Source organism: Callithrix jacchus, chromosome 2 (assembly GCF_049354715.1).
Source record: "Callithrix jacchus isolate 240 chromosome 2, calJac240_pri, whole genome shotgun sequence".
Lineage (NCBI taxonomy): Eukaryota > Metazoa > Chordata > Mammalia > Primates > Cebidae > Callithrix > Callithrix jacchus.
This window is the reverse complement of record NC_133503.1, coordinates 97,252,142-97,275,659: the sequence shown is the minus strand read 5'-3', so window position 1 is coordinate 97,275,659 and position 23,518 is coordinate 97,252,142. Positions and strand designations below refer to the sequence as shown.

General features: G+C 41.2%; 1 protein-coding gene across 10 annotated transcripts in view; it reads left to right on the top strand.

Annotated features, from left to right (window-relative positions):
• Positions 1-620: 620 nt before the first annotated feature.
• APC (APC regulator of Wnt signaling pathway) overlaps positions 621-23,518 on the top strand; it is a 147,806-nt gene continuing 124,908 nt past the window's right edge. For all 10 annotated transcript variants that reach the window (XM_035291090.3, XM_008991696.5, XM_008991691.5 and 7 more), the window contains exon 1: positions 621-986. In XM_035291090.3, the coding sequence (XP_035146981.3) occupies positions 825-986 (162 nt within the window). In that variant the 5' untranslated portion in view covers positions 621-824. The remainder of the gene's footprint in view (positions 987-23,518) is intronic.

Below are 23,518 nucleotides of genomic sequence, written 5' to 3'. Positions count from 1 at the left end.
ATGTAAGTTCCATGAGTCTGTATTTCTTATTGCTGTAAATCTAGAGCCTGAAACAATATCTCGTATATAACGGAAACCCAAATGATATTGTTTGCTTAATTAACGTTGAATGAAATGAAACTGAAGAGGTAATGCAAGATAAAGAACTTATCAAACTATGAGACAAACAGGAAGAATGTGTTTTGAATGAAAACTACAGGGTGATAGTGAGAGGTGGTGGGGTAGTAGAGGTCGTAGCTACAAAATAACTTGTTCATCTCCGTGTCTCCGCTATCTTATGAGTCCCTGTGGGACTGGGACGGAGGTTTATTCATTTTTCTATAATCAGCGTCTAGTACGGGGAGTAGCATATAGCGAGCACGCGATAGATGTTTGCGGAATAACGGATGAATGTGTGCAGAAGGATCTATTAACTAGGCTGTAGCACAATTCAGAGACGGCGAGTAGGTACGGCGACCGAGACTCGGCTGCCCAGACAGCAATGGCTCACGGGACAGGTCCGCCGGGCAGGGCCCCTCAAGCGGAGCGCAGTAGCCAATGCGCCTGCGCATAAGAGGCTCTAGTCCTCGGGCCGTGGGACGCCGGCACCACCACTTACGCATGCGCACTGGATTCTTCCCGCCTCCCACAAGATGGCGGAGGGCAAGTAGCAAAGGGGCGGGGTGTGGCCGCCGGAAGCCTGGCCGCTGCTGGTGGGGACCTGCGGTCTAAGGCCCGTGAGCAGCGGACCGAGGTTGGTGCGATGCTGTTCCCGGGAAGTGTTGTTGGCTGTTAGTAAGGAAGGTGGGGCACGCAGTTGCCTTCTTGGGCCCCCGGCGCCCCTTATGTACGCCTCCCTGGGCTCGGGTCCGGTCGCCGCTTTGCCCGCTTCTCTACCACCCTCAACTCTCGGGTCCTGGAGCACCGGCGGCGGGAGCTGTGTCTGGCAGGAGGGGAAGAGCGAAGGCGGCGCTCGTACTTCTGGCCACTGGGCGAGCGTCTGGCAGGTGAGTGAAGCTGCAAGCATTGACGTCTCCCTCGGCAAAGCTTCCTCGGCTTTGCCCCGCCGCTGCTTGGGACCTTACGGTGCTCGGCCCGACTGTGGCTTTCTTGTCTTCACGTTTCACCCTTTCACCTCCCCGCACTCCCCGTTCAGGCCTCCAGTTGGCCCCTGGCTTTGCAGGTCCTCCATTCTCACACGGTCGGGGGTCGCGACGACCGCCGTCCTCCACCTTTCCTGGCTGCTGGAGCTTCGCCCTTGAAAGCGGTGCCCCATTCGCGTTAGGTGGGTGGGTCGTCCGCCCCTCCCATTTTAGTCGTTTCCCCATCTTCCTCGTTTCGATCCTCTTGCTTCCTCTAAAAGTTGTAAACTCTCTGCCTGGGAAAATTACCCGGTAGCCCGACATGTGGAGTTACAAAGAAAGGGCTATCTAGAGGCCAGTGAATTTTGTCCACTTTGATGAGAGAATTAAGACCCCAGGAGCCTGGGATGGTTTAGGTCAGAGTCTGACTCTTTGACTCTCCGAGTAGAGGAATGGTGCCTGTGTTGGCAAATGATTGTTCATCAAAATCATTGACTTTTTTCGGCTGTAGGAGGTCTTTGGTCTCCGAACCTTTGAAGTGGGGGCGTGAGCTTTCTAGATCTAGTGAAAGAATTGGGAAGTGTTATGTTCGTTTTAAAAAAGACCTTATACAGTACGTGTAAGATATCACATAATGGTACAAGCAAGGAGGATAGATGATTTATTCTTTTATTCAGTGTTAGCTTGAATTGCCCACTTGGCCACTGACGTTTTAGAATTCTATGTTGTACAAGCCCTTTGTTTCTATTTAGAAAAGGCTAACCTGGAGAAAAGCTTTTTAAGTTCAGAACTTCTTAAATTATTTGTATTCTCGATTGTTGCTACTCCTTAACACTCCTTAAGAGTACTTGATATTTTCTATGTAATTTAGGCTTGTGCCAGGCCCAGTTTTCCCTCCTTTATTAATGGAGCAAGGGTAGTGAGAATTACTGGTATAAAAAACTAGCCTAAATAACGTGGTACCTTGCCAGAGTTTTAAGTGTAAAATGTGGGATCAAAGCGGTAGTGAAGGAAGTTGCCTTGGCTAATTTTTCCATCTTTCCCTGAATGGAAGGGTTGGGTAATGTGTCAAGAGCCCCAAAATTGTAGAAGTGAGGTTGAAAATATAAATGATAGGTTGCCCTTTGGGATTGCAAATGGATGGACCTTTTGTATTAATATTAAATTGAGCAATGTAGTTTTCTTCAAGCTATGCTGGATGTTCTCCGAAGTTACTAAGCACAAACTATGCCTGCTGTTTTAGAATTGTATGCTAAAAATCCTTAACCTGTGGATTATAAATAGCCTAACAGATATGTTTACTTTTCATTCTATCTCATAACATAATCTGTTTTACCCTTTGCTGTGGACTTTTGACCTTTTAATGCATTTTTAAATTTTAGTGATAGAATTGTTCAGCTTAAAAGAAGGAGGAATGTTTTTATGTTTGATTCTTGTATGAACTAGTTCATTCCTTGCTAGCCTTCATTTTCTAGAATCAAAGCCTGTGTTTTTAGAGTTGGTTGTCTCTGAATTCTCTGAATACAGTTTGAAGGGACAGTAGCTAAGCAGGGCTGCTGAGCCCTAATGGCTAACTGCTTCTGGCAAAATGATTTGAAGCTCTGTGTCAAAAAAACATCTGACTACAAACTCTGTTTAAAACCTCTCACTTAGGCAGGGTGTGGTGGCTCATGCTTGTAATTCCAGCACTTTGGAAGAGACCAAAGTGGGTGCACTGCTTGAGTCCAGGAGTTCGAGACCAGCCTAGGCAACATGGTGAAACCTCGTCTGTACAAAAACAAAAATAAGCCAGGCGTGGTGGTGCATGCCTGTGATCTCAGCTACTTGGGAGGCTGAGGCAGGAGGATAGTTGAGTTTTGGATGCAGAGGTTGTAGGGAGGCAAGATTGTGCCATTGCATTCCAATCTGGGCGACAGTGAGACCCCGTCTCAAAACAAACAAAAAAAACCCTCTCACTCTTCCACTCTTATGGAATTTGGTGTTTTTTTTCCTTTCTCTCTCTCGCTTTCTCTTTATGTATATTCTTTGTCTCTCTGTTCATCCAACCCATTACCCTAGTACTGATTTCATTTGCCTCCCTGTGTAACCAGGATCCCATGATCATCAGCTTTTACTAAGCTCATATTGATGGCCTAGAATGTTTTACTTTCTATAGACTTACCTTTCCAATCCCCAGTCCTAAGTCTCATTAGCTTTATCAGTTTGACCCCTGAAATTCTGAGGGACATCGGAGACAACTATGTAAGGATATTGGTTAGTTTTTAATGCCAGTTGGTGCTGTCTGCTGGCTCTCTAGTGTTATGTTCCCTTTTTTTCTCATTTCCTAAAGGTTTTTATAGCAAATAACTTGATCTCTTCCTTTACTGAGAAAAAGCTCAACCATCTGCGGTTCTGCTTCACTTTTTTCATCCCAATATCACCTCTTTATTTACATATCTCAGAGGAAGAAATGACCTTCCTTCTTTTCAGAAGCAACCCCCTCCCTCCAGATGTGTCCATGATTATCCTTTCCCATCTTTCTTTCCCTGAAACTGTTTTCACTTCCTGTCCACCTTCTTCAGCCTCTGCCTCTTTAGCCTACATAGATGCTTGTATTTTCTGCTAACCTGCCATATGAGTGTGTGTGCTGTTCAACTCTAGGAGAATCTTCTAAAGTTTGAGTCCACTGTGCCACTGTATTTCTATTCTTTTCTTTAAAGACTCATTCTTTCATCCCAGGAAGCTGTTATAAAAGGAAGAACATTGACTTTTGAGCAAGATAGAACTTTTGATCTTGGTTTTGAAGTCTTTGAAAACCACTTTAGTAGCTGTGTGGCTGTGGGTATGTTACTATTCAGATTTCATTTTGTATCTACAAAATATGTTATACTTACCTCACAGGGTGGTAATTGAAGAAATGAACACATGTTAAATATCCATCCAAGTATCTGGTACATTGTAGAGTTCTTACTAAACGCTTCTATCCTTTGTCCTCAGACTGCCTTTACCATTTCACCACTGAAACTGCTGTTTTAAAAGTTATCTGTGACCTCCTAATCACCAAATCCAATTGCCATTGGATGTCATTTCCTCTGTCATCCTTGGTTACCTTAGACCCAGGGGTCCCCAATCCCTAGGCTGCAGATAGTATTGGTCCTTGGCTTGTTTGGTGTTAGGAACTGGGCAGCACAGCAGGAGGTGAGCAGCAGGGAAGCAAGCGTTACTGCCTGAGCTCCAACTCCTGGCAGATCAGTAGATCAGTGGGGGCATTGAATTCTCATAGGAGCACCAACCTTGTTGTGAGCTGCACATGCGAGGGATCTAGGTTGCATATTCCTTATGAGACTCTGACTAATGCCTGGCGATCTGAGGTGGAACAGTTTCATCCCGAAACCATCCCCCACCCAACTCCTGTGGCATGGAAAAACTGTCTTCCACAAAACCGGTCCCTGGTGCCAAAAAGGTTGGGGACTGCTGCCCTAGACCAGTTGTGAAATATATTCTCTTCTGTAGTCATACAATGATCGAATTTCTTGGCTTTTCTGCATTATACTTCCGGATTCTCTATTTCTCAGGGAATTTCTTCACATTTTCCTTATATCAGTTAGGCTTAAAATGGAATTTAAAAATGAAAGATAAACTGGGCCATGGTGTCTCACACCTGTAATGCCAGCAGCTTTGGGAGACCGATGTGGAAAGATTGCTTGAGGACTGGAGTTCAAGGCTGCAGTGAGCTATGATTGGGCTGCTGCACTTCAGTCTGGGTGACAGAGCTAGACCCCATCTCAAATAACAAAAAACAACAACAAAAAAACCCCAAAGAGATGTTTTGGTTCATGTAATTGGCAAGTGAATAGACAGAACTGGCTTGAAGAGTGCTTTGTTGGCTGGGCATGGTGGCTCAGAGCGCCTGTAATCCCAGCACTTTGGGAGGACAAACCAGGTAGGTCACGAGGTCAAGAGACCAACATGGTGAAACCACATCTCTACTAAAAATACAAAAATTAGCTGGGCATAGTGGCATGTGCCTGTAGTCCCAGCTACTATGGAGGCTGTGGCAGGAGAATCACTAGAACCCGGGACACAGAGGTTGCACTGAGCTGAGGTCGTATCACTGTACTCCAGCCTGGTGACAGAGTGAGACTCTTAAAAAAAAAAGAGGCCGGGTGCGGTGGCTCAAGCCTGTAATCCCAGCACTTTGGGAGGCTGAGGCGGGTGGATCACGAGGTCAAGAGATCAAGACCATCCTGGCCAACATGGTGAAACCCCGTCTCTACTAAAAAAATACAAAAAATTAGCTTGGTATGGTGGCGCGTGCCTGTAATCCCAGCTACTCAGGAGGCTGAGGCAGGAGAATCGCCTGAACCCAGGAGGTGGAGGTTGTGGTAAGCCGAGATCGCGCCATTGCACTCCAGCCTGGGTAACAAGAGTGAAACTCCATCTCAAAAAAAAAGAAAAAAAAAAGAGTGCTTTGTCATGTCATCAGGGCTGTTCTCTCAACATTGTCATCCTGTTTGGACTTTAGGCTCCCCTTCTAATAAAAATAATTGCCACCGGTGATGTTCATATTATAGCCCTGCATTTATTTTCGAAGGGAGAGAGAAGGCCTCTTCTCCTAGCCTTTTCCCAAGAATCCTGAGCTCTAGTTTGATTAAACAAGCATAGATCAAGCTGCCAAACCTGTAATAGTATCTCTGTTCAGAGGGATAGAATTATCCTAAGTGGCCTCCTAGCCCGTGGAGTGAATCTTACCTGAAAGTAAGGACTGCAAACAATAGGGAAGAAGGAATGGATCCTGGGCAAGTAACCAATGTCATCAAGGTTCCATATGCTTTTTCACTGTGTTCTCTTGGTGATCATATCCATTATAATACAAGTCATCATTTTTGTGTACCTGTTTCTCCTTTATGATATAAACCATTATTTCTGTGTGACTGTTTCTCGGTTCTATAATTCCCTACTTCCACTTCCTCCTAGGTATGTCTAATATATACTGCCATTAAGTTTAACGCATACTAAACTGAGTCGGTTTGATCTCTAATCACCAACTCTCACCTAGTGTGTTTATATGTGCACATATGTGTTTTGTTGTTTTTGATACAGACGGAGTTTCACTTTGTCACCCAGACTAGCATGCAGTGGCATAATCACGGCTCACTGAGCTCTCAGGCTCAGGTTCAAGCAGTCCTCCTGTCCCAGCCCTTAGCCTCCTGAGTAGCTAGGACTGCAGGTGTGCACCACCACACCCAGCTTTTTTTTTTTTTTTTTTTTTTTCAAGAGATGGGTCTTGCCGTTTTGCTCAGGCTAGTGTCAAACTCCTCAGCTCAAGTGATCCACCTAAGATTCTCAAAGTGCTGGGATTACAAGCATGAGCTACTGTGCCCAACAGATGTGTGTGTTTGTATTCCTCTTCCCCCTAATTTCTCTTTTCTAACTACCTCGCTCTCAACCACCCAGACTTGAAGTCTTTCAGAAATCTTGATTTTTCTACCACTGTCAATCACCCTCAGATCTTGAATACATCTTGTATTAATTACGCCCCCAAGTTGTATAATACTCAGTTAACATTGACTTAAACAGTATCTTGGGCTGGGCGTGATGGCTCATGCCTGTTATCCCAGCACTTTGAGAGGCCAGGGCAGACAGATCACTTGACGGCAGGAGTTCAAGACCAGCCTGGCTAACAAAGTGAAAACACATCTCTACTAAAAATTCAGAAATTAGCTGGGCATAGTGGCAGGCTGAGGCAGGAGAATCACTTAAACCTGGGAGGTGGAGGGTGTGGTGAGCCAGTATTGTGCCACTGCACTCCACCCTGGGCTACAGAGTGAGACTCTGTCTCGAAAAAAAAAAAGTATCTCACATAAAAAGTCCAGAAATGGAGTATTCCATGGTTAATCAATTTAGCTATGCAATGATTTCATCAAGGATCCAGGTGCTTTCCATCTTTATGCTTAGCTATCCTTAGTGTGCCTAACTTTGGGCTCAGACTTTGCCATCATGGTTGCAGATGGCTCTTTCTGCTCCAGGCATCACATTCTCACATAGCTACCAAAGACAGGTGGAATTTTATCCTCTCATGTCTTAATTAGGCAATAAACCTCTCACAGAAGCCCTCTTTAAGATGTTCATCCTGGCGTGTCCCTGCGTTCGTTGCAAGGAGGCTGGGAAAATGAATATGTGGCATTTCAGTCTAGGAAGAGGGTAGGCAAATGTCAGTGATAGTATTGTATGGAGAAAATTAAATAAGACTTTTCAGATAATAGTGGTAAATTTAAAACACTGTTTACACCAAGAGTTAATATAAGCCATACATAGGATTTTGGTGGGGTTTTTTTTTTTTTTTTTTTTTTTTTTTTTGAGACAGTCTCATTCTGTCATTCAGGCTGGAGCACAGTGGCCTGATCTCAGCTCAGTGTAACCTCTACCTCCTGGGTTCAGCGCTTCTCCTGCCTCAACCTCCTAAGTAGCTGGAATTACAGGCGCCTGCCACCACACCCAGCTAATTTTTGTATTTTTAGTAGAGACAGGGTTTCGCCATGTTGGCCAGGCTGGTCTCGAACTCCTGACCTCAACTGATCTGCCTGCCTCAGCCTCCCAAAGTACTGGGATTACAGGCATGAGCCACCGCCCCAGCCTATGCATAGGATTTTGTCTGAACATTTAGATATTCATAGGTGACTGGTTAAAAATGATTTATTATGTAAAATTAGAATATTTCAGTGGTATATTCCAGTTTGAGACTGCGTTAAGTACATTTAAACGTATCTGTTGGAGCTACTATGAGAAACAGATGTATGTAACAACTATTGAAATAGAGTTGTGGTTCCCCTTGGGGATGGAAGATGTTTGGAAATACTATATGGGGACATTTTTTGTTGTTACAGTGACTGTGAGGTATGGCCAGATACACTAAGTGTCCTGTGATGTTTGGAGTGGTCCCACAAAACAGAATTGTCCTTTCAAAAACACCAGTAGTGCACCTGCATTTGAATACACTGAAATTAGCAAATGCTTTGCTTTTTGAAAGAATTCAGAGACGTCTATATTCTTATATTGCAAGTGAGGACTGAGTAGATCTTCTAGTTAAACTTCAGCTAAGATCTTATAGTTAAACTTCATCCAGTGGCTCTCATGGAAGCATCAAGGATTTAATTTCTCTGATTCATTCTGCTCCTTCATTCCCCATGATTTGGTTTCATTCTTGGGCCAGCTTATCTTAATGGTAGCAAATTACTGTAGTACTTTTAGAAATTGTATCCTCATTTCACATATAGTAAAATGAAAAGTATTTTTGTGTTTGACTTTACAAGTATTTATTTAGTATCACTACTTTTGAAACCTTCCCTAAACACCTACCCCCTAAAAAGTTTATTAGCTCCTCTATCATGCTTCAACTTTACAATCTATATGCCTCTGTTATATATCACACTTCGTATTATTTTTCTGTCCCATGCATTACTCTACCTTGTCTTAATTATTGTATTCTTAATGTCTAAATGTCTGGAATACTGTCTTGCATAGTAGTGTACAATAACTGTTTATGGAAAGAATTAGTGAATGATTTTGTGCCTAATACAGAAAGGAAGAAACAGGTATATATAACTGTTGAAATAGAGTTGTGGTTCCCCTTGCGGATGGAAGATGTTTGGAAATTTAAGAACGCCTCATTCCTTCATCAGTTATTTTTGAATCCTGAATTATGTACATTGTACTCCTGCCACTAAAGATTATATGATGTTCTTGAGATTATTATAATAGAGTATGAATTCATTTGAAAGCATTACTGAATTCTACTTGTCTTTTTGTCACTTTCTCAACAAAACCAAAAAACAATTCTTAAAATATTTTTGAGGGCCTGCTGTGGGCAGATAGTGTGGCAACATTGGGAACAAAACAGAGTCTCTGTTGTCTGAGCTTGAATTTTAGTGGGGGACATAGTCAATATTATATATGTACACATTCACAGACAAATAACATCAGATAGTACAAAGGCCTTGAAATAGAACAAAATAGGTTCAGGGGACAGGGGATACTAATTTAGTTTGGTAAGGGAAGGGCTTTTTGAGAAGCCCTTTGTGCTAAGAGACCTGAGAGTTCATGAGTGAGGTGGCCTATACCGTTCTTGTTAAGGTGTGAAATAGGCCGGGTGCGGTGGCTCAAGCCTGTAATCCCAGCACTTTGGGAGGCCGAGACGGGTGGATCACGAGGTCAAGAGATCGAGATCATCCTGGTCAACAAGGTGAAACCCCGTCTTTACTAAAAATACAAAAAATTAGCTGGACATGGTGGCGCGTGCCTGTAATCCTGGCTACTCAGGAGGCTGAGGAGAATTGCCTGAACCCAGGAGGCGGAGGTTGCAGTGAGCCAAGATTGCGCCATTGCACTCCAGCCTGGGTAACAAGAGCGAAACAACGTCTCAAAAAAAAAAAAAAAAAGATGTGAAATAGAATAAAATGAGATACCCATCATTTTTGGTTCTGGAAGAGTTTGTGTATAATTGGAATGAATTCTCCCCTAAATATATGTTATAACATGTCAGAGAAACCATATGGGCTGGGAGTTTTCTTTGTGGAAAGGTTTTTTTTTAAATTGGTATTTAACATTTGTACATATTTATGGGGTATGTGTGATGTTTTGATACATGCATAAAATATGTAATGATCAAGTCAGGGTATTTAGAGTACCCGTCACCTTGAGCTTTTATCATTTCTTTGTGTTAGGAGGAAAGGTTTTTAATTATTAATTCAATGTATTAAGTCTATTCAAGTTTTCTATCTTGTCAATGTTTTTGTAATTTTTTCCCTAAGAATGTTATCTAAAATTTTAAATTTACTGGCATGAAATTGTGTGTAACAAATATTCTGTGGTCCTTTTAATGGGTGCAGGAAAAGATTCCCTTTTCATATCTGACGTAGATTATTTGTATCTTTTCCTTTTCCTTTATTAGTTTCACCAGAGATTAGTAGTCTTTCCAAATAACCGTATTTTGAATTTTGCTAGTCTGTTCTATGTTTATTTTCTATTGCGTTAATTTCTGCTCCTTATTTTCTTCCCTTCTACCTTTTGGGGGGTTCTTTTGTGAAGTTCTTTAATTTTAAGCATTTCTTCTTTTAAAATATATTCATGAAGTTTAACATTTTCCTCTAAGCACTGTTTTAGCTAGCTCTATTACTAGTTTTGATATGTAGTTTTTTTTGGTACATAGTATTTTTATAATTCACTTAAAATGTTTTCAGGTTTTTAATTATGATTTGTACTTTGACTTTTGGACTATTTTGAAGTATTATATTTTTATTTCTAAATATATGGAGATTTTCTAGTTATATTATTTGTTTTTAGTTTGTAAAATTACAGTGTAATATAAGAACATACTCTGTTTTAATGGCTGTTATTTCAGACTTAAAATTTGAGATCTGTATATGGCCCAGCATATTGTCTTTTTTTCCCTCTCCCATTCAGGTCTCTATTTTTTTCATTAGGTAGTATTTATTAGTCCTGCATTTCAAATCTTAAGTATCATAGGTGATCTTTTGTTTGCTCATCAGTTACTAAAAGGGTATGTTAAGATACTCCATTATGATTGTGGATTTGAGTATTTCCCATGTACTTCTCTAATCTTTTATATATTTAAGGCTGTGGTATTAGATGCATAGAAATGTGTAACAGCTATGCATTCTCAGCAACTTAACATTTTCAAGTTTTCCTCTTTTATTCTGGTAGTACTTTTATATTAAAGTTTAGTTTGGGATTAATATTGACCGACCTACCCTCTGCGGGAAGACTGAGCTCGTTCGGAGAAAACCGGACGCAGGTTAGAGGAAATTCCTAAAGTTCAGGCTTTATTGAGAGGAAAGAGCCTCCGGGCGGACCAGCCGGGAGGAAGAGGAAAATGGCCGCGCAGCTCAGAGGGGCAGGGTTGTTTTATAGGGGGCTGAAGGGCTGGGGGAGTGGGGAAGCCGAAAGCCGAGGTGGTGGGCAATTGTTGGTCAGTTTGAACTGCTGGGCGGGAAGCTGGGCGGGGGGAAGCGGGGCGTTGGGGAGGGCTAGGGCCGGTATGTAGAGTGAGAGATAAGGGAGCCTCTTTGTGGGGGAGGGAAAGAGAGAGAGAGAGAGAGCTTTCGCGGTAGGGGCAGAGTTTTCCAAACAAATATAACACTAGCTTTCTCTTTATTGTTTGATCTTCTTTTACTAGTCATTCTAGAAATTGTTATCTATCTTATAAAGTCTAATGTTAATCAATACCGTCATCCTCTTCCCAGTTGATGCAATTTCGTTCTGCTTACTTGCAGCCCTACTCATATAATTTTTGTTTGATTGTTTGTTTTTGTTGTGGTGGTTGTTTTGAGACAGGGTCTTGCTCTGTCGCCTAGACTGGAGTGCAGTAGTATGATCTTGGTTCACTGTAGCCTCCACCTCCTGGGTTCAAACAATTCTCATGCTTCAGCCCCCAAATATCTAGGATTATAGGCATGTGCCACCATGTCTGGCTAATTTTTTTGTGTGAATTTTGAGTAGATATGGGATTTCACCAGTTTGACCAGGCTGGTCTTGAAGTCCCAGCCTCAAGTGATCTGCCTGCCTTGGCCTCTGAAAGTTCTGGGATTACAGGTGTAAGCAACTGTGCCCAGCCCCTAGTAGCATATAGTTTTGTTGTGCATTTTAATTCATTCTTATTTTTTCTCTTTCTTCCTCATTATTGTTGTTGTTGTTTTATACTGCCAATATTTTAAGTTAATGCATGTCTTTACAATGTTTCTACTTTCCCTGTGATCTTGCACTTACGATTGCTTTCTTTGATCTTGAAGGATCTGAAACACACCCTTCAGAATTTCCTTTAGTCTGCTTGAAAATGTCTTTATTTTACTTCATTCTTAAAGGATATTTTTGCTAGGTACAGTTAGCAGTTACTCTATTTTAGCACGTTTTGTGTTGGTGGTCACTTCACTTCAGCACATTTCATTGTTGTTGAGACCTCAACTCTTTCTGTATCACCTTTTAAGATAATGTGATTTTGTTTGACTACTTTTAAGATTTTTATCTTTGGCTTTGGCTTTCTGTTTTACTATGCCATGATTAGGCATTGGATTCTTTGGGCTGTGTGAATATATGGATTGGTGTCTTATCAGTCCTGGAAATTTCTTAGCCAGTATTTTTTTTAAATATTGTCTTTGGTTCATATTCTCTTTCCTGTCTTTTTGGGGCTCTAGTTTAATATGTTAGACTTTCTTACCCTGTCTCTTGCCTTTTTTTCTGTTTTTTGTTTGTTTGTGGGGTTTTTGTTTGTTTGGTAGGTTGGTTTTTTGCTTCTTTTTGAACCCAAGGCATTTTTCAGGATGTTGTTTCAGAACTGTCTTCAAAGTTCATGTTTTTTTCACCTGTGCCTAATCTGTTAATAACTCATCCAGTAAATATCTACTTTAAGTTATTTTATTTTTTAGCATAGAATTTTTATTTGGTTCTTTTCAAATCTGTATTACTTTTTATGGTTTTGAGTTTTAAACAAAAATATTGAAGTGTGGCCTTTATCCCCTTGAATGTAATAAGCATAGTTATTTTTCAGTTAGTGTCTGATAAATCCCGTGCTGGGAAGTCATTATGAAGCTGATTCAGTTGTCTGTTATAGAAATAAATTGATATATATAATATAAGATGAGGTTAATCTTTCTCTAAAGCTTTTCATTTGCTATCACCAAGTGCCTGGGGGTGTGAAAACATCGTAATCAAATTTCAAATCTTTAACTTTCTTGGGCCACCCAGATGACTTGAAACTGACTTCATTCAGTACACGGTTTCCTTCTGGTTTCTTCTTTGCTTGTAGGGTGCAGCCCTTTAGAGTCTCAGCCCAAGCCAAGACTATTTTCACTACAGTCCTCAGTCTTGGTGGGTCTCAGACTCTGGCTTTGGTTCCCTGTTCCTGCAACGCAGGCAACAAACAACAGCTCTTAAATGCTTGTTCTTTGTTGGCACACTCATAAAAGGCAAAAGCTGAGGTCACTTTTCTGGGTTCCTGACTTCTAGTGGATTTGAGCTTGTTATTCTTTCCTCATTATTTTGGTGGTTATTTGGTGCTTTTAAAATGATTTTAATATCTTATGTAGCTTTTTAAATTGTCTTCGTAAGGATACTTGGTCTGAATAACCTGGTCTGCTGTTGCAACGAGTGGATGTCCAAATTTCTTTGACTAACTTCTTCAAGGAAGACTTGACATTTCTACGTTAGTCATTCCTTTGTATTAGGGCTGTTTTGATGGTGCAGATGAGATACCTGGAAGAGGTAGACTTTAAGCTATGATTGCCTTTTAATTATTTAAAAATTAGTTAGGTTAATTCCTAGTACTTGGCAAAGCCCTAAGGGAAGGAGGCAAAGGATATTTTGTTTGACTGGAGAAGCAAAAAATACTTGTATGTGAGTAGTGCCTTAGGGTAGGAATTATGTAAGCAAATAGAACGTAATGAACTTTTTTGAAGTGAGGCTGTATGGAGGAGGGAGAATGTACTGAGCTGAGGAGGGACTGCAGACAGATTTTTCTTTTAGTTTTTTTTTTGGAAGTGGGGTTCATTTTCTTTCTTTCTCTCTCCTTCCTTCCTTCCTTCCTTCCTTCCTTCCTTCCTTCCTCCCTCCCTCCCTCCCTCCCTCCCTCCCTCCCTCCCTTCCTTCCTTGCTTTCTCCCTTCCTCCCTCCCTCCCTTCCTCCCTCTCTCCCTCCCTTCCTCCCTCTCTCCCTCCCTGTCTTTGAAACCGAGTCTCGCTCTGTTGCCCAGGCTGGAGTGCAGTGGCACTGTCTTGGCTCACTGCAGTCTCTGCCTTGTAGGTTCAAGCAATTCCCCTGCCTCAGCCTCCCAAGTAGCTGGGATTATGGGTGTGCACCACCACGCACAGCTAGTGTGTTTTTTATTTTTAGTAGGGGTGGCGTTACACCATGTTGGCCAGGCTGATCTCAAATGATTCACCCACCTTGGCTTTCCAAAGTGCTGGGATTACAGGTGTGAGCCATTGCAGGCAGCCTCATTTTCAATAAGAATGTTGAATTCTTTTTTTTTTGAGACAGCATCTCACTTCATTGCCCAGACTTGGCTCGATCTCCACTCACTGCAACCTCTGCCTCTCAGGTTCAAGTGATTCTCCTGCCTCAGCCTCCTAAGTATAGCTGGGACTACAGGTGCATGCCACCACACCTGGCTAATTTTTATATTTTTAGCAGAGATGAGGTTTCACTATGTTTGCCAGGCAGATCGAACTCCTGAACCTCAGGTGATCCACCCACATTAGCCTTCCAAAGTTCTGGGATTACAGGTGGGAGCCACTGTGTCTGGCCAATTTTCAATAATTATTCTGACAGCCCTCCATATGCCGTGTAGGTGTCATGATTTTTATTTTTTATTTAATTTCAACTTTTTTTTACATCTCAGAGACAAAATATGATTTTAAAAATCTTACCTACATCTATTTAAAATGTAGGTCCAATGTGCATTTGAATTGAGATTAAATCTGGAAGCCAAACAGGTAGGTTAGAAATTCTACTAGGCACACTGAGTTATAGTAGTCTACATAAATTGGCATTCTTCTGTGATGGAGGAGTGTTAAAAACTTAGTATAAAATACCAATACATTTTTCCTTTATAGATACTTAATTTGATATTAGTCACAGCCATTAATATGAAATGCCATCCATTACTTTGTGATTAAATTGATGTGCCTATAAAGAACAAAACCATATCTCTTATATGAAAATGTGGAATTCTTATTTACTGTTTACTTGGTTCTTTTTTTCTTTTTGCTAGAAGAAAATACTAAGTTGAAGATTCCTGTTATAGTTTCTTCTCTTCCCCGCTATGTTAGATTTAAATAACTTTTTGTTTTAGATCTTCTCACTTGCCTTTAAGAAACAAGGATAAAATGAGGTGGACAGAGAATTTTAGAACTGGAAGAGACCCTAAATATCATTAAGTCTCTCATGTGCCCTCCCATCCTACCATCTCACGTTATAAATATGCAAAAACAGAAGCCCAAGGAAGATGGGTGTCTTGACTTGCCTAAAAATATGAGAGAATTTCTCTCCAATAGCTTTTATATTCTTGGTGAAGTAGGTCTTCAGCAAAGAGTGGCATAGGTAAAAAATAGATCTGTTACAGATTTCAGGAGACAAAATAAGACATGAAGAACTTAACTCAGAGTGCAGGAAGACAAACTTTCCAGGAAACATAGTAGCCCTGCTAGGCAGTGTTGGATATCCTTTGATGTTTATAGTTGTGAATTTAAAGTGAAACCAGCTAGCCTTGTTACCTGATTTCCCCCCTTTCCTCTATAATAACCTCCTTTGGTTCAGGCACGGAAAAGTGGAATGGACCAGTTCAGCTAGAGTTGGGATTTTGCCAGGTAATAGAGGGAGGGGAGAGAAGAGTGAGGGGTTTGAGAGTTTGAAAGAGAGCGGCTATTGTTGGGTCTAAAGAGGATAGTAAAGATGAAAGTAACGGATGGTGAAAAATGATGAGAGCATTTTTGATTGGATTGAAGAATGCAGTAAAGTAAGAGAATGTTGAATTCGGAGATAGTGCAGTGAACTAGAGAGGCAGGAGATACATTTTAAAGACTGGAAATTTGGGGCTGAGTCCAGTGGCTCATGCCTGTAATCCCAGTACTTTGGGAGGCCGAAGTGGGTGGATCACTTGAAGTCAGGAGTTTGAGACCAGCCTGGCCAACGTGGTGAAACTCTGTCACTACTAAAAATACAAAAATTAGCCAGGCATGGTCGTGTGTGCCTGTAATCCCAGCTACTCAAAAGGCTGAGGTACAAGAATTGCTTGAACCCAGGAGATATGGAGATTGTAGTGAGCAGAGATCATGCCACTGCACTCCAGCCTTGGTGACAGTGAGACTTCATCTCAAAAAATAAAAATGAAATAAAGACTGGAAATTTGATTTTTGAGATTTTTGGTTAAGAATTTGGAGACAATGCAGTTATTGATGATGACAAGGTCCTGAGTGGATCATGGAAGTGGGCATTTGGAGGTGAAGAAGTTAAGGAGCTAAGAAGCCAGAGTGTTAGGTGGGCAATCCACATAGACTTTGAAGTCACAGAGTGATGGTGGGGATAAGAGTGGACAAGAGTGCTGGAGGCAATAGAGGGTACACAGTTGGGTATCATGTCAGAAGATCTTGGGTATTTAAGGAAAGAGAAGAAATGGTTTGGAAGTGGTAATTGGATGCCAGGAGCATATCTTTTGCCTCCCTCTAGACCATGGTTCTCCAATCTTTTGACTTCTCTGGACCACATTGGCAAAAAAATTGTCTTGGGCCACACATACAATACACTAACAATAGCCAATGAGCTTTAAAAAACATCGCAAAAAAAAATCTCGTAATGTTTTAAGAAAGTTTCTGAATTTGTGTTGGGCTGTTTTCGAAGCCGTCCTAGGCCATGTGACCCACAGGACAAATTTGCTCTAGATCTTTCAGCATCCTGTCCGTTTCTCCTGGCCTAAAATACATAGGATGTGAGAGAAAAAAAGACCACCCCCTCCCCACCCCGATTGAGAAAGCTGCACAGAAAGTGGTGTCATCTGATTGCAACTAAGATAAACAGGTGAAGACGACATTTATTAAAGAGTTTGAGGTTAGAGGGGAGTTAGTTGGTTAGTTAATTGGTACATTCTTCTATTGTATTTTAGTATAGTAGTACTAAAGTAATATAGTACTACTGTATTTTGTGAGTTACATAAATTTTTAAAATTTCATACTGTTATGGTAAATATTTTAAACACTGGGTGTTTCAGAAAAACACTAAACCCTTGTTTTTCCTCTGCTCTCACACCACCTAAATGATCATTAACATAGTAGAAGACATCTGTGTCTCATCTTGGGAAATTTACCAATTAAATGAATTTAAAGAAAGATACACCTGTGATTAAAGACGTAGGGCTTTTTCCTCACACACCAACAGTGGATACCAGTTGGGTACTCTCCAATTCACTTCCCACACTGTCTATCCAGAAATACCATCAGATTCCACAGGTTGAGAGCTCAGTCCCTAAGACCACTCTCTCCTTAGTAAAAGTCCTGGCCTCTAGAACTTTGGACTGGCTGGCTTCAAGTTGAGGTTCCCACTACCTCCTCTTTGGGATTGATTAATTTGCTGGAGTCTTACAGAACTCAGGGAAACACTTGGTTATGTTTGCTGGTTTATTATAAAGAATATTACAAAGGATGCAAATGAAGAGATGTGCAGAGTGAGGTATAGGGGCAGGGGGCACAGAGCTTCCATGCCCTCCCTGGGTGTAGCAACCTCCAGGAAGCTTTATGTGTTCAGCTATATGAAAGCTGTCTGAACCCTGTCTTCTTGGCTTTTTATGGAGGCTTCATTACATAGGTATGAATGACAACCATGTAGAAATGTGATTGGACAAAAAGTGCATGATCTAAGCCCAGCAAGTCCTGTTTATTCTGACTTTTCTTGGCTACTGTGTGTAGCATTTCTTCTTCTGTGGTATGGAGAGAGGACCCTCTCTGGAATGAGGGTTTTTTGACCCAAAACTAGATTAGAGTCCTGCCTTGGGCAGGTGAAAAGAGGACAGGAGAAGGTTAGAGAGAGAGAGATTCTGTTCCTGAGGCTTGAGGTGCCCCAACATTATTTTTTAAAAGACTGTAACAAGCACTATGGGAGTTAAGAGCCAGTAATTGGCCCGGCATAGTGGTTTACGCCTGTAATCCCAGCCCTTTGGGAGGCTGAGGTGGACTCTCAGGAGTTTGAGACCAGCCAGGGCAACGTGGTGAGACCCTGCCTCTTTAAAAACTACAAAAATTAGCTGGGCATGGCGGTGCACTCCTTGTGGTCCCAGCTACTCAGAAGGCTGAGATGGAAGGATTGCTTGAGCCTGTGAGATGGAGGTTGCAGTGAGCCAGGATTACACCACTGCACTCTAGCCTACGTGACAGAGTCAGACACTGTCTTAAAAAAAAAAAAAAGGTTCCAGGAACTGTGGATGAAAATATTGTATATATAATATATTTCACACTGTGCTAAACCTGTTGTGGTGATACACAGGTTTTCTTTTGTGGGAGGGGAAAACAGGAAGAGAATAGTAGTTCAAAAATTTAAACATTTGTCATGGTCCCATAGGAATAATGTGTTGACTGGAATGATGATGTCCCAATCCTGCCCACAGAAAACCATTAAATTCATATGCAATATTAACTGCCATTACTACCATGTGTAACACTGAATAATGCTATTTCTAGAGGAAAATGAATGCAGAGTTTGAAACTGGGGTGTCAGGAACATTTCATCTCTTTTTGTTCCTCTGGAGTAAGAGTTTTCCTCCTTACCTTACCAATACTGCCCCTCGCCTACTGTTTGCCAAGCAATTAAAGTGGGAATTCCCTGCTTCTGAGCTACTGGGAGGGCTCTAATTTTGTGGGGGTCCAGGGTTTAATGATTGGAAATGAGAATAGAATTCAGATGAAAAAAAGAGCAGAGTTTCAGGAAGTCAGAGGATAAGGAGCTATCTGGGGAATAGTCTGATCTTTTAATGACTTCCTTTCCCTAATCCTAAAGTAAGCACAAAAGACTTTTTGAGCTTTATGGTCTCTTATTATTAGTAAAGATGAAAAAATAAATAAGAAATGAACAGGCTATTCTATGCTTGTTGTTTTTTCACATGTATTTTAAACAGGATACATACTCTTCATCCACTCAACAAATATTTAATTTCTGCTACATACCTAGGACAGTGCTTGTGTAGTTACAAAGAAGAAGAAAGAGCTTGTTATTCAGAAGCTCATAGTCTAATGGAGAGAAATAGATGTTAGTTGAGTTGGTGCTAAGGGAGCCTGGAGAGAAAAGCACCTGGCTGCTTAGGATAGATAGAGACAGCTTCACAGAATCAGGCCTTGAGGTATGAGAGGTAGTTCATTCCTGTTCTGCACTATTCGGGTACCTACTTTGGACCAGACACAATACTAGAATACATTTGAGAATACAATTATGACATATAAGAGTCTTGTCCTCAAACAGCTTTTAGTGAGAAAGACCAGTATATAGGTAATCCCAAGTGTGTGGTAAAGGAGATAGCTGGTAAGCACAGGAATCTATGGAAACATTGGAGTTGGAGTAGGGGCAGATCTAACCCTGGCAAGAGGACTTAGGGAAGGCTTTTGGGAGAGGTCATCTACATTGGGTTCTGTAAAATGCGTCCATATTACTAGTTGAAAAAGAGGTAAGAACCTTCCAGCAGATGAAGTGGCATAGTGAGTTGGTGGTGAGTGCAAATAGTTGGTTGGAGAAGTCCAAATAGTTGGAGTGTAACTAGAGTAGATGAGTGGCAGTAGGTAAGGATGGAGTAGTATGAAGGGCCAGGATCATAAAGGACCTTACAGATAGTGCTAATGAGCTTGCATTTTTACTTTATAGCCGTTTGGGTGCTTTGAAAGGTAGAAAATACTAATCTTAAAGAGTCTTTCTAGCAGCTGAGACTGAATTACCGATTATTATTGTATTGTATTGTATTGTATTGTATTGTATTGTATTGTATTGTATTGTATTGTATTGTATTGTATTCTATGTATTGTATTGTATTTTGAGATGGAATCTCGCTCTGTCACCCCAGGCTGAGGTGCAGTGGTATGGTCTCGGCTCACTTCAACCTCTGCCTCCCAGATTCAAGCAAATTTCATGTCTCAGCCTCCCAACAGACATGTGCCACCACGCCCAGCTCATTTTTGTAGTTTTAGTAGAGATGGGGCTTTACCATGTGTTCCAGGCTGGGCTCAAACTCCTGACCTCAGGCAATCTGCCCACCTTGGCCCTCCAAAGTGCTGGGATTACAAGCATGAGCCGCTGCACCTGGCCAGATTATTTTCAATATGTATAATTTATAGCAATTTTTTTGTTAAAGGTAGTCCAGGCAGTTGTTAAAGATTTAAATAGTAAGAGAGTACCACTTTGTTCTGTTCCCCGGAGGAAGCCACTGCTGTTTCTTGAGTATTCAAGCAGCGTATTCTTAATACCAGAATAGTGTTAGGAAAAAAACAGTTTTAAAAGGAGGAGAGGCTGGGCGCAGTGGCTCACACCTGTAATCCCAACACTTTGGGAGGCTGAGGTAGGTGGATCCTTTGAGTCTAGGAGTTTGAGACCAGCCTGGGCAACATGGTGAAACTGTGTCTCTACAAAAACATACCAAAACACAACAACAACATCAACATCAACAAACAAACATTACCTGGTGGTGCAGGCCTGTAGTCTCAGATACTCAGGAGGCTGAGTTGGGAGGGTCACCCAAGCCCAGGAGGTTGAGTCTACAATGAGGTGTGATCATGCCATTGCATTCCAGCCTGGGCGACAGAGTGAGACCCTGTCTCAAAAAAACCCAAAGCACCACATATCAAAAAAATTTCTTGTCTATGGAATTCCCAAGTGTTTTATTGAGAAAATCTAAGTGTTTCAATTAAATAACAGACCTCTTCAGAAAAAGATGAGGAAAAAGCCCTTACCATAGCATATGAGGTACAGATTAGTTCAGGATCAGGATGCTTATTAATAGCCTGTCTCTGTTTGAAATGGGAGAGTTCCCTGACCCCCCTCGCAGTATGTACAACAGGGGTGTGGCTTATCTGTTTGGGCCACTGTGCATACTCAGACACCTTACGGGAGAGGGAGCATGCAGATGGGTAGGTGCAGAAGCCAGGGCAAGTGTCCCTGGACTCCAGCCCCACTGCAGCGTCCAGGGGTGGAAGCCTGCAACTCGAAGCCCAACTGGATGTGTGTTACAGTGAGCTCCTTTAGCCTTGCAGATGGCTTAAGTGCTAACCAGCTCAGTGTTCTCCTGTTACCGAGGCCCTTGTCTGGCATTCAGGAAGATTCAGGTTGTACACGGACCTGAAGGATGAATACATGGGTTTTATTGAGTTGTGGAGGTGACTTTCAGCCAGATGGATGGGGAGCTGGAAGGGGATGGAATGGGAAGATGATCTTTCCCTGGAGTTTGGCTGTCCAGCAGCCGATTTCCTCTCTGGTTGTCCCCAGCCAAACTGGGGACATTCAAACATTCTTCTCTTCTCTGTGCTGCACCATTTTGCCGTTCTTCTGCCCCTCCGTTCATCTCCTTGTGGAGCTGGGGGCTTGGGGTTTATATGGGTACAGGATAAGGGAGCATGGCAGGCCAAAAGGCAACTTTTGGGTGCAAAAACAGGAATGCCTGTTCCTATTTAGGGAGGCAGGTTTCCAGACTTGGAAGTGGGGCTTTTGCTGGAGAACTGCCCACTTTTACTGAGTATTTCTGTCTTCTGTCTATATCACATTGACAGAGTATTTGAATGTGAAATGAAATTTATTCCAATTGTTAAACACTTTTTGTTTGTATAAAAGGGATATGACACTTCAGATAATTCACCTGACCTTGGAATACTTGGCAGAGAAAGTTTAAAAAGACTTATAAAGTAAATATGAAATTTTAGTTTTAAAACATTAATTTATTTTGAAGAAGGGAATTACATTTCTTAGATTTTCTTTTCTCTCTTCCCTGAGAGAACATAATATTAAATATGCATTATGAATGCATTTATTAGGTGACTCATTTCCTAATGCTTAAAATGAGTCTATAATATACATAATAGATACTACTAGGTTGGTGCAAAAGTAATTGCCGTCTTTGCCATTGAAAGTAATGGTAAAGGCAAGCCTTGGCGGCTCATGCCTGTAATCCCAGCACTTTGGGAGGCTGAGGCAGGTGGATCACAAGGTCAGGAGTTCAAGACCAGTCTTGTCAAGATGGTGAAACCCCATCTCTACTGAAAATACAAAAATTAGGTATGGTGGCAGGCACTTGTAATCCCAGCTACTCGGGAGGCTGAGGCAGATAATTGCTTGAACTTGGGAGATGGAGGTTGCAATGAGCCGAGATCTAGCCACTGCACTGCTGCCTGGGCGACAGAGTAAGACTCTGTCTCAAAAAAAAAAGAAAAGAAAAGAAAAAAAGAAAGTAATGGTAAAAATGCAATTATCTTTTGCAACCTACTCTTAAAGGGTTACGGTTAGAGGTTTCCAATTTGGTTGACATAGTCCAGTAATGCTAGATGGATTTCTTTATTTTCATTTCACTTAATATTAAGTTGGGACTCGAGCATAAATAGCAAACTATCTTCGGACATTCAGAGTGAAATAATTTTATAGTCCACACTTTTTAAAAATTCATCAAGTAGCAAGATAAAGGAAAGACATTCAAAAAGGAAGAAAATGATACAACATTAGGCAATGCCATCTGCAATTATATATGGTATTTTAAAAGTTTGTATTTTATCATTCAAGGTAGGAATTTGGGAATATTGGTATAAGAAGAAAAGTCTTTTTGACACAAGGATTTGGTTTAAAGTTCTAAATGCCATTACTGTGCCCTGTGTTTATTCTTTCATAAATACCCAATTTTGTTTTTAACATCAGTATTGAGATTTTTCTCATCAGTTATGATGTATTTCAAGGGCTGATTTGGGTATTATAAACTGATTTATCAGGTAATCAGGGCATTTTAGGACATTTTAATATTAAATGATCATTTTAATCTTACTTTCTTGGGAAAAAGACTTTTAAAAAATCATCCGATGTGCTACCCTTTCTTGAGTCCACCGTGCATAAACATTTGGTGCGGTTTCGTGACCTTAAGTCTCTCAGCTCCTCAGCGTTAAAATAATATCTTTATGAATACAATTGTATTGTAATACAATTTGTATTGTAAAATTGTACTTTTGGGGACAGTCTTGTAGCTCTTTTAGGTTTTAAGTAGAGATCAAAGTATTTAAAAAATTGAATAAGACATACTTTAAAAAAAATAAACAGGCAAGCATAAAATCTTGTTTTAAACATTTAACTTAAAAAAATCAATCAGAATTTTCCCCCTTTAGGAAAGGATAGTTTCAAATGAGCATGTCCAGCTGACAGCTTTGAATGTGGCCCAACACAAATTTATAAACTTTCCTAAAACATTATGAGATTTTTATGTAATTTTTTTTAAAACTCATCAGCTGTTGATAGTGTTAGTTTTTTGTTTGTTTGTTTGTTTTTGAGACAGTCTCGCTCTGTTGCTCAGGCTGGAGTGCAGTGGTACAATCTCAGCTCACTGTAGCCTCCCCTTCCTGGGTTCAAGCAATTATTCTGCCTCTGCCTCCTGAGTCGCTGGGACTACAGACATACACCACCATGCTTGTCTATTGTTTTTTTGTGTTTTAGTAGAATCAGAGTTTCACCATGTTGGCCAGGCTGCTCTTGAACTCCTGACCTCAAGTAATCTGCCCTCCTCAGCCTCCCAAAGTGCTGGGAATACAGGCATGAGCCAGTGTTCATTTGTGTATTTTATGTGTGGCCCAAGACAGTTCTTCTAGTGTTGCCCAGGGAAGTCAAAAGATTGGACATGCCTGGAAAACACTGCATGCCCTGAAATTGGAGTTTTAACAGATTAGGATATATTAAGAATTTAGATTTTAAAAGTTCTT